General features: G+C 35.3%; 1 protein-coding gene across 24 annotated transcripts in view; it reads right to left on the bottom strand.

The window, feature by feature from the left end:
* LOC127865166 (myb-binding protein 1A-like) overlaps positions 1-18,635 on the bottom strand; it is a 277,075-nt gene that overhangs the window by 100,746 nt on the left and 157,694 nt on the right. For 5 of the 24 annotated variants that reach the window (XM_052405101.1, XM_052405103.1, XM_052405108.1 and 2 more), the window contains 5 exons: positions 11,607-11,804; positions 9,172-9,354; positions 8,805-8,927; positions 8,134-8,223; positions 2,785-2,887 (listed from right to left, as the gene is read on the bottom strand). The exons of 12 other annotated variants lie outside the window; for them this stretch is intronic. In XM_052405101.1, coding sequence (XP_052261061.1) covers positions 2,785-2,887; positions 8,134-8,223; positions 8,805-8,927; positions 9,172-9,354; positions 11,607-11,804 — 697 coding nt within the window. The remainder of the gene's footprint in view (positions 1-2,784; positions 2,888-8,133; positions 8,224-8,804; positions 8,928-9,171; positions 9,355-11,606; positions 11,805-18,635) is intronic. 7 more of the 24 variants (XM_052405110.1, XM_052405099.1, XM_052405109.1 and 4 more) reach the window with 4 other exon arrangements.

The following is an 18,635-nucleotide window of genomic DNA, read 5'->3' as shown; positions in this document are numbered from 1 at the left end:
CGCACATGAATTATGCCAAGTTTTCTCAGAACACGACACATTTCATGTTGAGCATTTAAATGTAGGATTTCGTTGTTTTCTGATTATAAAAGTCGAGTATGAGAATACAAAACCAAATAACAGCAATATTCATTCACCTTATCATTATCTACAAAAGAATGTACATGTGTAAGAACTACCATGTAAACTACTTATGGTGTTATATTACATAAATATCCGATGCCATAGACAATGATACAGTGTATTTTGAGTGTTTGTGATGATATGCTGTGGCTTTGTGATAAAAGGCTGTGTGTTTGTGATATTATGCTGTGTGTTTGTGATGGCATGCTGTGGGTTTGTGATTTAATGCTGTGGGTTTGTCATGATATGATGTGGGTTTGTGATGATATGGTGTGGGTTTGTGATGATATGCTGTGGGTTTGTGATGATATGCTGTGTGCTTGTGATGATATGGTGTGGGTTTGTGATGATATGCTGTGGGTTTGTGATTTTATGCTGTGTGCTTGTGATGATATGGTGTGGGTTTGTGATGATATGCTGTGGGTTTGTGATTTTATGATGTGTGCTTGTGATGATATGGTGTGGGTTTGTGATGATATGCTGTGGGTTTGTGATGATATAGTGTGGGTTTGTGATGATATGCTGTGGGTTTGTGATGATATGCTGTGGGTTTGTATGATATGCTGTGGGTTTGTATGATATGCTGTGTGCTTGTGATGATATGCTGTGGGTTTGTTATGATATGCTGTGGGTTTGTGATGATATGCTGTGTGCTTGTAATGATATGCTGTGGGTTAATTTGCAATGGCATTTTGCGGGTTTATGATGATATGTTGTGTGCTTGTGATGATATGTTGTGATCTTGTGATGATAAGCTGAGGGTTTGTGATTATATGATGTGTGCTTATGATGATATGCTGTGGGTTTGTGATATGCTGTGTGCTTGTGATGGTATGCTGTGTGCTTGTGATGATATGCTGTGGATTTGTGATTATATGTGGGTTTGTGATGGCATGCTGTGGGTTTGTGAAGATATGCTGTGGGATTGTGAAGGCGTGCTGTGGGTTTGTGATGGTATGCTGTGTTCTTGTGATGGCATGCTGTGGGTTTGTGATGGCATGCTGTGGGTTTGTGGCGATATGATGTGTGCTTGTGACAATATGCTGTGGGTTTGTGTGTGATGATATGCTGTGTAGAGCTAAGGATACGGTCGATGAATCGAAAAACCGGTTCAACGCCGCCGATTCGATTTCGATACCAATACGGCCAATTTCGATTCGATTTACTGCAATCCCGATTGATCCGCATTTAAAACTTACTTTCCAAAACTGTTGACTTAACGTTCTTGTCATTTGTAATACGTATTTTGATTGGTCAATAGCCAATATGGATCCAATGAATTAATAACATGCTCAGCATTACATCAGCTGGTAAAATGGCTTCTTCAACCATGCTGAAAGACGCACCGTCAAAATTTAAATTAAAAGTATTTCAAACATTTCGGGTTTTCGAAGTTTCTGATGCAAAGGCAACTTGCAAAACGTGTTTTGTTGACGCAAGTTACCCATATGGTTTGTTTACTAAACTGTGTGCATTTTGTTAAGAAGTCAACTGGATGTTGTTTATATACTTACATTTTAGTTTGTTGTTGTTTTCTGTTAAACGCATGTGCATTTTATGTTATTTAAGAATAAATCAACAGGATGTTGTGTTCAATAAATGTGTTACTCATAAAACAATGTTGCGTTTTAAATTGTATTTAAAAAATTAAACACTTTAAATGTACAACATAATAAGTTAATAACAAATACCAAACATATTAATTCATGCTCTTGACAAACCAAACATGAAATAGTTAGCAAAATAAGCAGCATATAGTTTAATTTAAATCGAATCGAAAATAATCCAATCGGACCATTTGGTATCGAAATCAAATCGAATGATGGGTGAATCGTTACAGCTCTAATGCCGTGTGATTGTGATAGCATGATGTTGGTTTGTGATGATATGATGAGCATCTGTGATGATATGCTGTGGGTTTTGTGATGATATGCTGTGGATTTGTGATGATATGCTGTGGGTCTGTGATGATATGCTGTGTGCTTGTGATGATATGCTGTGGATTTGTGATGATATGCTGTGTGATTGTGATGACATTATGTGGGTTTGTGATGATATGCTGTGTGATTGTGATGACATTATGTGGGTTTTGTGATATGATGTGTGCTTGTGTATGGATGCTGTGTGCTTGTGATGATACGCTGTGGGTTTGTGATGGCATGTTGGGTGTTTGTGATATGCTGTGGGTTTGTGATGATATGCTGTGGGTTTTGTGTTGATATTATGTGTGCTTGTGATTGGATGCTGTGTGCTTGTGATGATACGCTGTGGGTTTGTGATGGCATGTTGAGTGTTTGTGATGATATTCTGTGTGCTTGTGATGATATACTGTGTGCTTGTAATGATATGTGATGTGTTTATGATGATATGCTGCGTGTTTGTGATGGAATGCTGTGGGTTTGTGATGGCATGATGTGCGTTTGTGATTATATGCTGTGGGTTTGTGATGGCATGCTGTGGGTTTGTGATGATATGCTGTGGGTGTGTGATAATACGAAGACAAAGCCCACTAAGGCAAACACAAAGCATTCTATTATAAGCACATATTAAAAGTTATAAATAAACTGACATCATTTCAATTAAACAACCAATATAGCAATAGTCAACATAACACAGACAATGCATTAAATACAAATGGCTTATATTAGTGTGTATACTTACTGCATACACATTTCCAAAATGTAGCCACTTCTGACTTCTCATTCACTGTCAACAATATTTCATTTATGCAATTATGAATCGTCGGGTGACAGCTGGTGCTTGCCTGTAGAGTTGAGAAGAAACAAAAGTTAAAGAAGATTCATCAAAATTAATATTCATATACTCAGTGCTCCAGCCAGCTCTTCAAAATAGAGGGGAGCTTCCCCAAAAAGGGCAAATTTCACGCGTAATTTTGGAAATTAGGGCATTTGGTTATAAATATACTTAAGTATATACTTTGCTTATACTATATACTTATGAATTGTAAACATTAGTGCATTGGATGTTTTCACCAATTGTATGCTGTTCCTCATTTTGTGTAATGAAATTATAATAAATATATTACTATCTACATTGGCGCTAAGGAAAACAACTTCGTAGCCAATTTCATAAACGACTTGGGCTAGCATCCGACTACACGCATTAGAGATATGTAGATATCATATTTCTTTCTGGTGTGTGTGTGTGTGGGAGGATTTTTATGTTTTTTATCACCTATCACCATTGAACTGCATGTTAATCTGTCAGGTTCCAGTTTAAGCATCAGTGGCCTTGTAGAAGCAATGAAGAAAACATGAAATAAATTCAGGGGTTTCACTGGGTCAAATTAATGTTGTGACTGTCACCTCTTAATTTGTATAAATTTGAATAACTGTGAGTCAATGTTTTTCCACAATAATAATATTAATTAAAACAATAATCTATATTGACAAATTTAAAGTCTGAACAATGATCAATGTCACCATGAAGTAGCATCCAGTCTGGAGATTAAAAATGAAACATTGATATATTTATTTTACAACACGTTATTTCAACTAATGTCAACAACGTTGACTGTTTTGTTAGGTCGCGAAAATATATGACATTATCAAAATTACATTTTACTTGCAGAGTGATAAATCCACCATCCAAACAAGCTCTTTATTTGTTGAAATAACAACTGTCTGCCCCTATTCATGTTAAAATTCATCATGATTGAGGACAGACAGTGTTTTAAAGTTCAGAAATAAAATCCAAACACAAATATGTTTTTCAATGCCGTAATTTCGGACTTAAAATTAACCGCATATTCACATTAAAAAAAGATGATTAATTTTCAAATTTTAATGTGTTTTGAATTAAAAATCACTATTTTGGCAAACAAAAAATCATAGCCAAAGAATTCAGAAGTTTAAACAAGAGGGCCATGATGGCCCTGAATCGCTCACCTGACTAACCTTGCTTCATGAACTTAAATTTTATTAGACCCATATACAATCCCAAGCCAAATTTCATTAATTAATACATTCTGACAAAATTTCATTAAGACGTGATGAAAACTGTGACCTCTTTCATCTACACAAGGTTTTACTAGAATTTGCCCGGTGACCTAATTTTTGACCCCAGATGACCCATATACGATCCAAAATCAGATATTATCAAGATAAACATTCTGACCATATTTCATTAAGATCATATGAAAACTATGACCTCTATTGTCTTCACAAAGTTTTTCTATGATTTGACCTAGTTTTTGACCCCAGATGACCCTAATACAATCCCAACCCAGATTTCATCAAGATTAATATTCTGGCCAAATTTCATAAAGATTTAATGAAAACTGTGACCTCTACTGTCTACAAAAGTTTGTTTTTTTAATCTGACCTAGTTTTTGACCCTAGATGACCCAAAGTCAATCCCAATCCAGATTTTAACAAGACAAACATTCTGACTATATTTCAATAAAATCTGATGAAAATTGTGACCTCTATAGTCTACACAAGGTTTTTCTATTATTTGACCTAGTGCCTAGTTGCTGACCCCAGATGACCCAAATACAATCCAAACAGGGCTCCTCTTACCCAAAAATTTCTGTGGCCAACATTTTAGCCAAATGGAATTTTGTGTAGCCAAATTTTAGAAACTGTAGCCAAAGTTTTAGCAAAGCATTTGCAGGGGTCAAAGTTGGATATTTTGAAAATCCTGAACTTAAAGCTGGGGGCCAGGGGGCCGCAGGGCCCTCGGTGGGTCCAGGGGACAAGGGGGCCAGAGGCCCCCTGAAGCTCCTGGATTCGACACATTTAAAGGGTGCCTGTACCTGTTCTGGTGATTCTATTTTCTTAAAAAAACAACATACACATATATTTAAAAATCTTCATGTATTTGATAAAGAACACAAAGTTAGACAAAAGGCCATTCATTCACATGCACCCTCTGTCTGGCATGGACTCGACTGCAGGTGTTGCTTTTGAAGAACCAGATAAAACCTGTAACAGTGGTTACAAATTATATTTTTCACACATACTTTAAAAAAGTCATTAATACATGTTTAATTAATGCAGAATCAAATGTCACCATTTATATTCACAGAATCATGCTGCCAGAAGCCTCCACATACACCTAAGAAAATTGGGTATGGTGGCTTCTGCTAAACAGTTAAAATTGAAAATTTCAGCATGGGTTCCCCTAGTTTTTATCCCAATCGTTGTTTGAATGCTAAATAATTGTATCCTGGTGTGACCCAAATTTGACGATGTAACGGTTACATGAAGCAATATTTAGCAAATAATTTAAGAAATAATGAATGTTTAATAGCACAAAATAATAATTTTAAACTCGGCTGTATTACTTTGAAATGATTCCAAGACAATAATTATCCATTTAATCGATAAAAATAGAACATCGTCGAATTAAGGTGTCGGCGAATTTGGATTACGGTAGGTTGCCCATATTTGTTTTACAAAAAGTAAAAAAAACAACATTTCTTGCTGCTGGGCTCATATGTTGGGGACAATAAAACATTTTATTTAACTAAAAAAGACCTGTCCCAGTCAGCAAAAATGGCGTATTTGATCGTATTTTCAATTACTGTTAAAATTCTTTCCTGATTCATGCTTTATTCCAAGGTCAAAATGTTTTAAAAGCTCACAATCAATGAATCATACGTTATTAATAAAAAAAAATTGGCAAATTTGCTAGATCTATCTTGCCGATTTTTGATGCAAAACAACCTAAACAGTAAACTTTAGCAACAGAAAATACGACCAAATTCGGGGTGTTAGTTAAAAAAATAAAACCCTACCTGGTTGGTCTTGATGGTTCTTATATTCTTTATGTGATAAGGGCCCTCTGCGTGGAGACGCAATGCCTTCTTCCCACAAGACTGATAATTCAGGGTTTTCTTACAAACTTCTCAAACCGCTTTTCCACAAGCTTCCACTTTTCTAAACCAGTTCACTACCCGCCCGTAGACTACAGCGGGGAATGGCCACCCATTATAAACTGTACGCTGAAGTTTCTTTAGCTACCAACAGGCAAGTATCTCGTTGCCATTTTTCTCAACTTAAGTCTAAACACAGCTTCCCATTCGGCATCAAATATACGCAAAAAGTACTCAAATTGATTTAAATCGGCAGCAATCTTTAATCTTTAATCAGATGTAATTGTTTATTTAATCCTCTACGATGTACGATTTGTTTTCACATCAGTAATTTGTCTCGATGACCGGTGTTAATGCCGACTGCGTATAAATTTTTCAGGTCAATAACACGGCGATGTATTGATGCACAGTCTACAGCTGAAAGCGGTTAATATCTGGGACGGCATGTCAGGAAAAAAATCAATACCGATAATTCGCATAGTTCATTAATTAAGCAACGATTAATAACACTTATCCTTTATGGATTTTCATGAAAGAAAAACCATAATAAAGAAAATTTTATTCTCTTTAATCTGATATATAAACAAGTTTGGAAAGAATTGGATGAAAAATTTGGACTTTATTGCATAAACACCATTTTCTCAATTCAAGGGGAGGTAATTCTGTACTTCATCGACCAATAATGCTCATTTTTGTAGGGTTCGTGTCCTCATTGATATAAAGACACTGTGCAAATTTGGAAAGGATCGGACAAAATATGGAAGATTTTTGAAAGTTTTCACAAAATAGGCAAAAACGAATAAACATGCAAAGTTCAACGAGCTCCTGCGGCCATGTTTTTTGACGAATCAAATTTCTTTGAACAACTTTTTCAGGGGAGCCTTCAAAGGTCATCCCTGTGAAATTTTTTGAAAATCTGATGAGCGGTTTCTGACAAGAAGATTTTTTAAGGTTTTTACCATATATGGTCATGGTGGCCATCTTGGTTATGCGATCAAATTTTTTTTAACAATTCTTTTGTCCCATGACCTAGGGATGCTCCACATGAAATTTAGTTGAAATTGGCTCAATGTTTTAGTAGAAGAAGATGTTTACAAATTGTTTACAGACAGACGGCCGGACGCTGAGTGATCACAACAGCTCACCCCGAGCTATCGCTCAGGTGAGCTAAAAAATCAATAGTGCTGAGTTTGATTTCATTCGAGTGTGATTGTGCCGAACCAAGCGTGACCTCAGAGATAATCTTTCACAGCATGTTACTATCGTCTGCAACAAAAGGCTAATTAATGATCTGATAACAAACCATGCCCTTGGGGCTTGTTTGTTCACAATGTGTTGATTTATTACGCCCAGGCAGTCATGTACCGGTAAGGGTGTTATCTGTGTATTCATGTTGATGTTTCTGCCGGAAAACAGGAATTTAGAGACCAAAAGGGCATTTGACAGAAAAATAGAGGGGCGCTTTTTAAGGGGGCAAATTTTAGAGGGGCGCAGCGCCCCTCTATTTATTGCTAGCTGGAGCACTGTATACTTGTTGACAATCATTGATCAACAACTGATTAAGGCTTAAGTTAAAAAGCGATGTTTTTCCTTACCACTTTTGGACTGGTTCCAGTTACTGTCAAATTGGGAAAATTAGTTTCGTCATCATTCAAATTGGAATTTTTTTAATTACACTGAATACTATATAAAACATGTACAAACATAAAGTTGTATATTAACATTATAATGGTCAGTGATTTGCTGTGACAGCCTGTTTCTTTTAACAGTAAGTAATGAGTTTATTCAACAAAACACTCTTTAAACTGAAGCTGTACTTGAGGGAATTCAAATTTTTAAGTAAAAGAAAAGTTGCTCAACTGAGACACAAAAGAACTGCCATAATTTCAATATGGGGAATATGGGTTTTTAATTTGTCTAAGAGACTATCCATTCATGAGAAACTAGCTTACTAAAAGAACCTTTTCTTCAAAAAGTCAAGCTTAAAAACATAACAGAAAAGCAGCATGTTAAAGTTTTTACTAAGAACAATCCACTATAAGCATAATACTAATATAACTTATTGACTCTGAATAATTTATCCTTATATCTGCAACTATATAAATAACCTAAATCATGTAATGAGTTTCAGTGTGACAAGTGTGACATTGACAAGTACTTCAATGACTTACCCAGACTATGTTAGCCACTTGGGGGTAGTTCTTCTCACTGATCAATGATGAACCCGACCAACTGTCCTTCAGCAGCTTCTTGACTTTAGACTGAAAATAATGGAAGCATTTGGTAGGATGGTTTCTGCATTATTTATCAAAATAACTATGTGGCTTACATAAACAGAAGTTATCACTTAATCCTTTCCCACTCATCCACTCAGAAGAAAAAAGAAAGTGGCTATGTAACAATTAGCAAAATTAACTACAACAGCCAGAGAGAAACTCGCGGCTGTTAAGGTTGTATGCTGTTTGCTACTCATTAGTATCTATTAATAAAGGTCTTACATTCTATTGTATTTTCTAAGGAACTATAAATGAGTATCTGTATGTTAAAGGGCTTATGAAAGTACAAGAGGGCCTGAAAGGCCCAAAGTCGCTCGTCTGAGATACAAAGGAACTGACCTGCTCCTGTGTAGCCCCCAAGATATAACTAGAACAAATGCTCTGACCAAGCTTCATGAAGAGTTAAATTTTAGAGTGCTCACAAGGTTTTACTATTGCCATATGAGGATCAAGTCCCCGACCTCTGGCAACCATGTTTTTCAATAGACCAGAACTATTTTGGAAACTGATCCAAGATATCAGGTGAGCTAAGGAATTCTGAAGCTTTTCAGTAGACTATGACTCACATGGTGGTGTCTGTTCGCTGTGAGCAGCAGGTACAGTGTGTCTGGCACGCAGGCCTTCCAGCCCTGGTGGAACTCAGCCTCCAAGTGGGGCAGCACAGAGCCAACAAACTGATCACTGCTCACCTGAAATACAGCAATCACAGGAGAAGTTTACCATCAGCAAATCTTACTGAAGGTAAGAATTTCACCCGGACATTACCCAAAGCATCAATTTTGTTGATGAAGAATAAAAGATACAAGCAAACCTTTCATTTTTAATCTATGATTATCAAGATTCACATTTTCTAACACCCATGCTGTTCCAAAACTGTATTATCTCTATTGTTTATACAACAAACATTGCATTGGGGTCAAATGGCATGGATACCTTTGCTATGATCTGTGCAATTCCACTCCTACAAATCTGCTGTAAATGTGTTCTCTTGGAGGCTAGCTGTAGGAGCTGCTTCACAACTTCCTGTACAGCCTCATCTCCATCCAGAAACAGGCGACCAGAATGTATGAGAGCTAGAAAGCCACACACCTGACCCAGCAGAATGTTGCTCACCTCCTGCAAAATACCATGTTTATTTATTGATATGCTGATATATGAAACAGTGCATATAGATTGGTGCACAATGTTGATGTTGTGCTGATAGCGGAAAAGGAGCATTTGGGTTAGTACACATGTACACTTTAACAAATGTATTAACCCTTTGCATGCTGGGAAATTTGTCGTCTGCTAAAATGTTGTCTGCTGAATTTCTAAAATTAGCATTTTCTTCGATTTTTTTTCAAAGAATACTATCAGAATAGCAAACAGTTTGGATCCTGATGAGACGCCACGTTCTGTGGCGTCTCATCTGGATCCAAATTGTTTGCAAAGGCCTTCAAAATTCGGTTCCCCCACTGAAAGGGTTAAACAAATGTATTAATTATTATCTGTTCTTGTTACCAATATGCTAAAAATCGTAATTAGAGTGTAAGTGCGCATGTGTGTGTGGGGAGGTCTTAGTGAACAAATATTTAACAAGACTTTAAATTATGATGTCCTACTCATAATTATTTAATAAGCAATTATTCCATAACCATGCATGACTAGGACATATGTTACTGCAGTCATCTTATGAATCAAAGCAATTATCAGTAATATTATACAAATATGTATTGAACAATTTGCAACAGTGAATTTTCAGTGTCACAGAGATAACAAGAGATGTGTTTGTCAGAAACACAATGCCCCTTTTTGCGCCGCTTTGAAGCCATATATTTGACCTTTGACCGTGAAGGATGACCTTGACCTTTCACCACTCAAAATGTGCAGCTCAATGAGATACACATTCATGCCAAATATCAAGTTGCTACCTTCAATATTGCAAAAGTTATGACCAAGGTTTAAGTTTAGTGACAGACAGGCCAAAAACAATATACAGTCCAACCTGCCCGAGCGACCGCCTGTGAATAGCGACCAGTTGTCAATAACGACCACGTTGATTTCCCCCGGAACGATTTCACTATATTCTGTACCTGCGAATAACGCCCACCTGCCAACAACGACCAGCGACCGCAATTTTACATTCCCAAAGTCGATTTTGATAGCTAACAACGACCACGTCAATGACCAGCGACCACCATTTTAAATTCCCAACAGTCGAGTGACTAACAAAATCGTTTTAATTATCATAATATAACGTTCCATAACGAATAATTTAGATTTGACAAAACAGCATACACTAACTTATTAATACAATGACAATATATTTTTTGAAGGATTTTCTAGTAAACTTTGTACGTTGTCATCGGTTTGCAAAAAAAATAATCTTGTATTCCTTGAAAGAGGCTTACAACGATCACTTCAATCATAACAATTAACGATTTCACAACTGTCAATAAAACAATGAACGCCATAATGCTGTGATAGTCACGTGATTAACATCTTACCAGTGCACTGGTCGGTCGCTATGGAGATATAGGCAAGTGACAGTTTACTCGATAGCTGTTTCTTTTGTTTATTTAACACACATTGCTAATTGGTAGCCACCTGCTTCTTTTATGCATTTGGTAGTTTGACGAAGGTGTAAGAAGTTGCCTTTTTTATTTTATTGGCTCGCGATTATTTATATACTAATTGCCGAAAATACCAAACGTTTGGGGCTTATATCAACTTATAAAGGAAATTTACGGTTTCTTTACAATTACGATGCAAATTGTACGCATACAATTTAAATTCATTCCTGTCTTAAATTTCTCCGTGATACGACGCGCATAGATGATAGATAAGTAAATTGTCAGTTAAAGTTAACCATTATGGCATCTAAGCGTTAGTTCGTTTGTTAGTTTATGTTTGCAAATTGAAATAATACATGTAAATATAAAACACAACTGTGATTTCAATCCTTTTTTACATTACACATGCTTTAGAATTCACACATTTAAACAATAGAGCACATAAATCATACGGTACCTGTTAAAAACCTACTAGCATATTTTGCAAAGTTTCAATCGACCCTGCGATTAAAGACCACCTGTGAACAAAGACCACAACGACCAAATCCCTCGAGTGGTCGTTATTGGCAGGTTGGACTGTACGCCCGATCATACGATCTGGGGGCATAATAAGTTACACAAATTTTGAAAGTATATAGGCTAAGTTGTCTCAAAGATTTTACAAATCCTTTTTTATCTTGATGGAACCAAATATTTGGTTGGTCTGGACTGCTATTAATGCCATGCACAGAGAGTCAGTGACATACATATTAAATTGTTACCGGTAGTTTGCTCATATAATAAGTTAATAAGGAGTCAATAAGAAGAGAGACTTACAGATTTGGAGGGTTTTCCAGCATGTGATAATTTAGACTTTTCTTTGATCATTGACAGAATAAGGCGGCTGTCGATACATTCCATAACTCTTAACATCTGACATAATGCAGTAGAGAACCCCTGTCGAGCAAACTTCCTTCCAGATGACAAGCCTTGTACCAGTCTATTCACAGAATACTTAACATCTGAATTTAATCCCTGCAAAGCAAAATAATATCATATAAAGAGCAACACAAATAAAGCTCACACTTACAATTTTTGTTCAGACATTAATGATTATTCAAGAGAATCTTACATAGGTGTATGTAGTCCAATGAAGATAATAAATTACTGTTAATATAAATCAGAAACTTTTCAGAAAGGCCTTACATGTTTCCACTAACCCGCCCATACCCAATGGCTTTTGTGGATTCGCAAATTGAGTTTTCAATATATTTTTGTACATTGAATTTTATTTGATAAATAAACCTTTACATGCTTAGAGAATTGAAATGAGACTGTCAGGGCTCACTCTGTTTTTGTCTTTTGAGCAATTTATTAAAATATTAAAAATAGGACTCGAACAATTACCAGTTGCGAAAATGATAAATCTCATAACACTTCCGCTGTACACATCAGCCATATTTATCTGAACTGGTTTGCTACTTGTTTGCGTTCCAAACATTAGCAATTTAAATAGATTGCAAACATCATAATATGCAACCTTGCATGACCTTATTGTTTTCAAAGTGCACAAATGCCTGCTTGGTGAATCAATATTGAGCTTGCTTAAACCTGAGATATAATGTTAAAGAAGGGTGGACTATCGGGTAATATTGCAGTATCCACACAAAATGTATCATGAATGAGGTCATGAAGTTGAAGGGTAGTCATTTGTTAAACTTTATTACACTGCAACTCTGTTATATGGCAGTCTGTTATATATAATGCAATGTTCAATATATTGCTAGTCAACCTTGGACCCCTTTTTTTCACCCACATTTATTTTCTGTGTAATTGGACATTTGTAAATCCAGTTTTGTCTAGATTGCTTGCCTTCATTGTACATCACATTTACGCTTGTGTACTGCGACAAACAAAAATCAAATCCCACTTGCCCAACATCAAAGGTAATTTGGCATGTCACATCTTACAACATTCTCTATTGTTTGATAAGAACTGACATGATGCCAGCTATCAATCCCTTTCTTCTTAGTAATGGTATCAGCCAATCAGGCTGCTGAATACACACAGTACCCACATGAAGGTGTATACAATAACTGTAAATGTCACAGATCAATACTGACCTATCTCAAGAACCATTGCAAGTTAGAAACAGCATAAATTAATGATGTTGTTTTAATTTAGAGGTAAAGTTTGCAAAGTTTTTTGGACTAGGAATTTTTTATCCAAAGTTAGTTGTCTCCCATGTGCTAAGAAATTGTAATGCAGAATTCAAATATTCAATGTGCTTCCACAAAGAACAAGAGATGTTTTGTCAGAAACACAATGCCTCCTACTGCACTGCTTAGATTGATTTATTTTTTATCATTTGACAGGTAAAGATAATTATCTCCCTTTAAAGCTTATTACTTCCCTTGGATTTGTTTTTTTTACATTTGACTTTGAAGGATGACCTTGACCTTTCACCACTCAAAATGTGCAGCTCAATGAGATACACATGCATGTCAAATATCAAGTTGCTATCTGAAGGGACATATAATTTATGAGCATTTTTCGAAACTTAAACGCAACGTGTGACGGACAGACAGACAGACGGACGGACAGTCCAATCACTATATGCCTTCCTTCGGGGGCATAAAAATGACGTGATATTTTACAAGAGGTCTAATTTTTTAATTCTTTTTTTCAGTACAAATAATTTACAGGAAATACTCCAGGATTGTTTATTTGTGGCTAGATTTTGTCACCTTAAATGAACAATAAAGATTTGCAATGCTTTTAGGATACCGGTAACACATTTAATTATACGCATTTTAAAATACTAATTTAGGAATTATGTTTTTATGTTATACATATGCATAATACATGTATATAACAACTAATGCAATAAGGTTGGTAAATACTGTGTTTTGAAATTGCAAAACTATGCTAATCCATACATTTTTATGCATGAATGACCTGACAAGTTTTATCGTGTGCAGGATATATCGCGCTCGCTATCTTTGGACCCCGCATACCGCGATATAATAGAGTTGAAGTGTTCTCTGTTATATTGTCATGTGCAGAGGAAATATCATCCACTGTACATGCAGTGATTTTTTTCCGCTTTATATTATACTGCCTGTGCCTGTTTAATTTGGATTTTTTTGGATAGACCAGGAAATCGGGAAAAATTATACATTATTTATATGATTATAAATAATGGTGTACCAATTGTTGAAGAATGCATATTAAACTGCTTTCTAAAATGTTTATGTATTTATAAAAGTGCTAGGTAATTAAATTACTGTATAATAAAATCAAGAATTAATTCATTATTAAGTTCATTGGAAAAGTTATGCATATTTTGGGGGGAAATTTTTGTCAGATTTTGGGGGAAAATGTTACCTTTTGCTCTTGGGAAACAGCCTTTATTTTACTTTTTGCTATTGGGAAACAGACTGAAAGAGGCTGTTATTTCAGGAAAAAAACTGGATTCAGAATAAGTAAAACAATGAAATGAAGCATGACAATAAAATATTTCAAAGCTAATTCATGTATACTTGTCTGTTTATTTTTGAGTAAAGGGTGATAATTCATCAATAACTTTTTTAGGTACAAACCCTAAGCTAACTGAAAGCAGAGCTTTTTTTTCTGATTTTGTGAAGCGGCTCTGGCCCTCCTCACTTTGTGAAAAAATGAGTCGCGAACTTTTCAAAATTGTGAAAAAAATGTGTCGTGAACTTCTGAAAATTGTGAAAAACGAGTCGCGAACTTGTACAAATTGTGAAATTTAAAAATTGATGCATAAGTGTAGTAAAAGCATGTTAAACACTTAAATATTATGCAAATTTCCTTAAATAATGTAATAAAATAATATTTTCCTTGTATGGATACTATATTCAGGGGTTTCACTGGCCCAAAAAAAGTTGTCGCCACTTTATCGCGGTGTGTAAACCGCCGGTTATTCCGACTTTATTAATCAGAACAATAATTTAAGGAACCTTACTACATTTATGAATAATGACATTGACTGTATTTTTATTACTTGAAGTATGTTAAAACATAAATAACAATAAGTACCATTATAAGTCTTAATAAGCTTTATTTTTATATAAATAACATTTTTCCACTTGATTAACCAGATAAACAACATAATGTAACAATGTTAACAATAATGTAACAGTATGCTGCATTAATGTTTCAGAATTATTTATAAAAAACCTAGAATCACACTAATGTACACCATATGAAAGGAAAAAAATCAAACATCAGAGTTTGAGAAAATAAAGCATCTCATTTCAAATTGGTAAACAGTTACATTTAGTCATGTGTATATGTTATAAAACAACTTCTGCTAATTATAAAAGTTCACAAATTTTAAAACAATGCCTATTGTTAAAAGGTTTTCTGTTAGCTGTGGTGGTTGATTTCCAAGTTCAGTGAAATGAATAATCTTCACATCCATTTCTTGACATAAAGACCCAGGATACTTGCCACCATTCATTCTTGTTGTCTGAAATAACACAAAACATATTTTTACAAACTATCAACAAAACTATCAACAACAAATCAACACATAAATATCACCATCTTTCGATGTCCGATTTTAACATGTCCGAAATATAGTACATGGAGTGAAAGACCTACTTTTGATTTAAGAAATAGTTCCCAGAACATTATAATGATGAAACTGTTGAACATGTTCATGTGAATGGATCTTTATTTGAACCAATATTTACAATAATTGCAAACAGATAAGATATAGAATAACAAGTCTCGCACTCCGAGTTATCAATACATAAATCATATGCATACAAAAAAATCAAATTACTTTCCTCATAGTTTAATCCATGTCTGTTTTAATAGTGCATTGTAAAACACTTACCCTTCAGTTGAAGTATTTGGCTTTTTTATGGTTATCCCGAATTTCAATAAATCTGGATTATTTGGTGTGTTTTTTTATCTGTTTTTCATAGTACCGCGAGTTGCGCGATGCCATTTTGTTTGGATAATGGTGAGGTTGATCGGCCGCGCGTTAACAAATATGCACCAGTTTTAACATTTTAATCGATTCACGTTTGTAATCGATTGAAACAACGCCATTTAAACGATTAGTAAACAAAAATTGCAAAATCGAAATGAAAAACGGTGTAACGAAACTTATTTTAATTGTAAAATGTCCGTTGTTGACAGTTTTGAGCACAAAATGTCTATTTTTTTGTAAAAAAAAATCGCTGCCGTTTTACATTTGTGAATTGTCCGTGTCAAAATGTCCGGCCACGGCCAGTCTCAAAGAAGGAAAAAAGCCCTGGAAAGGGGCGTAATTTAATCAAATGAATATTTGAAAAGCGCATAATAGTAATTCAGTTTAAATTTGCAAGACATAGGTATAAAAAATACATCTCGTTTACTATGAAAAAGGCAGTGACCCACATGTTGGTTGCTAAAATGGCTCCTTTATGCTTTAATTGGTGACTGGACCAAAATGACAAAACAAACAAAAAGTTAAAATCTCAAAACACTACAGCATTTCATTGGTTATGAAAAGTCAACACAATACGATTGGCTTTGACAATGAAGCAAAATGCATGTACTGTGACATTTGCATTAAGTTGCATAATGCAGACATTTACTGTTTATTGCAATGTCTTAAACAAGAGTGCCAAAGAGTTAAACAGAACTGTCACAAGATACGCCCGTTTGAGGGTTTCGGACAAATTGATAACTTTACCATGACTCATATTTGAACTTGACCTACATATCATCTAGACACAACTTCTGACCAAATTTGGTGAAGATCAGATGAAAACTACTTCAATCACAGAGCGGACACCATACTAAATGCTTGAAATGCACTAAGTGACCTCGTGGTCTAGTTTTTGACCCGGCATGACCCATATTTAAACTTGACCTAGATATTGTCTAGACACAACTTCTGACCAAATTTGATGAAGATTGGATGAAAACTACTTCAATTAGAGAGCAGACACCATGCTAAATGCTTGAAATTGACCCTGTAACCTAGTTTTTGACCCGGCATGACCCATATTCGAACTTAACCTAGATATTGTCTAGATAAAACTTCAGACCAATTATGGTGATTATGGGATGAAAACTACTTCTACTACAGAGCGGACACCATGCTAAATGCTTGAAATGCACTAAGTGACCCTGTGACCTAGTTTTTGACCCGGCATGACCCATATTCGAACATGACCTAGATATTGTCCAGATACAACTTCTGACCAAGTTTGGTGAAGATCGGATAAAAACTATTAGAATTAGAGAGCAGAAACTGCTGTGGAAGCCGCCCGCCGCCAAGGTTATACTATAATACGTCCCGTTTTTTTAAAACGGGCATATAAAAAGACTCAGTAAGGAAACAAGCTAATACTGCTGTTACAAGTTTTAAAATGAAGAGAAGTAACATTTAAAATGGTATGATGTTGTGTCATGTAAATAGCAAGATAAATAATTTATGTATGTGGTGCAGGGTTGTCATTATGATTGTAAACAAAGGATTATTTTGGAAAAGTAACCGATTCAGCCGGCGGTCAAGGGGGCCGCCTAGGCCCCCTTGTAGGTCCAGGGCAAGGCCCTGATAAGGTGGTCAGGAGGGCGAAGCCCCCTGACCGAAAAGGAATTCTAGACATTTTAGGGACAAAATACTGGTATTCTCAGAGCATAAAAAGTTAAAATGAGGTCTAAAAAGAATAGAACATTTTAAGATTTTCACATTTTTAGTATACTGTACAATGTAAAAACATATTATATTGATAGATCTTTGCATGTTCCAATTCTATCCATTACCCGATAATCCAGTATTATTACGATTTCTTTTTTTCAAAACCAAATTACGTCAAATTTTTACGATGAATGTCGACCGCCATTTATCGCAAGTGCATATACAAATTGAATTGTGGGGTTGGGGAATTCCCATTGAACATGCTTGAATCATGTGACGCGATTTGAGAGCATTGAGAACCGTTTATATTTAGTAATTACGACAAGTCGACCACTGAATCTAAACTGTTACATGTACGGTACCTCCTTTCAGAAAAGTTTGCGAAAGTGAAAGTGAATTTCTGAGAATGAAAACGCGCCTTTCTTTAAATTTTACCGAGTACTTTTCATTCCGGATCGTGATATAACTTGTCAGTCATTCATGCATGTAGACCTATATGTATGCATAGTTTGGCAATCTCAAAACTCATTATTTACCTACTTATTACATTATGTGTTATGACCATTTGTATAACAAAATGCATTATTTAATTAAAGTATTTTCAAATGCGTATAATTAATGCGTTATCTGAAATCATTTTCAGATTTCATTATTCATGGAAAATAAAAAAAATTCTAGCAACAGACACATTTTTCGTGTTTTTCATGTACAGATGAAAATCATGCCAAAGTTAGACTTCATGTATAACATCACGTTATTCTTCCTCGGAGAAAGCGTGGACTTTAATATTAAGATGCTGAATAACAACTTCGAAGCGCAGAGGTCGTTAATACCTTTTATTCTGGTAGAAAATCGAAGAGCATTTTTTAATATGCGGAAACATTTTTTTCTAACTAAAAAAACTAGTTAATTACACTCTACAGTGCAACATTCGTTGAGATACGGTCAGTAATAATCTGTGAAATGTACAGCTATTTGATACAATTTCATGTGGATTCGGCGTGTATTTGGCTGCCTGAGCGCTGATTGGTTGACGTGCTTACCAAGAAGAATTTCATTGACAACTGAAAAAATCAATATTGGCCACTCACTGAGAAATTTATTGAAAACAGTAGCTCTTAGGCGGAGTTAATGGACTGACTGAATGACCGGGCGTCGCTCTACTATACTAAGGTTATTCCTCGTCAATTATTGTCGGT

Source organism: Dreissena polymorpha, chromosome 1, assembly GCF_020536995.1.
Source record: "Dreissena polymorpha isolate Duluth1 chromosome 1, UMN_Dpol_1.0, whole genome shotgun sequence".
Taxonomy (NCBI): Eukaryota; Metazoa; Mollusca; class Bivalvia; order Myida; family Dreissenidae; genus Dreissena; species Dreissena polymorpha.
Note: the sequence above shows the minus strand (reverse complement) of the source record. Positions and strands in the feature narration are given on the sequence as shown.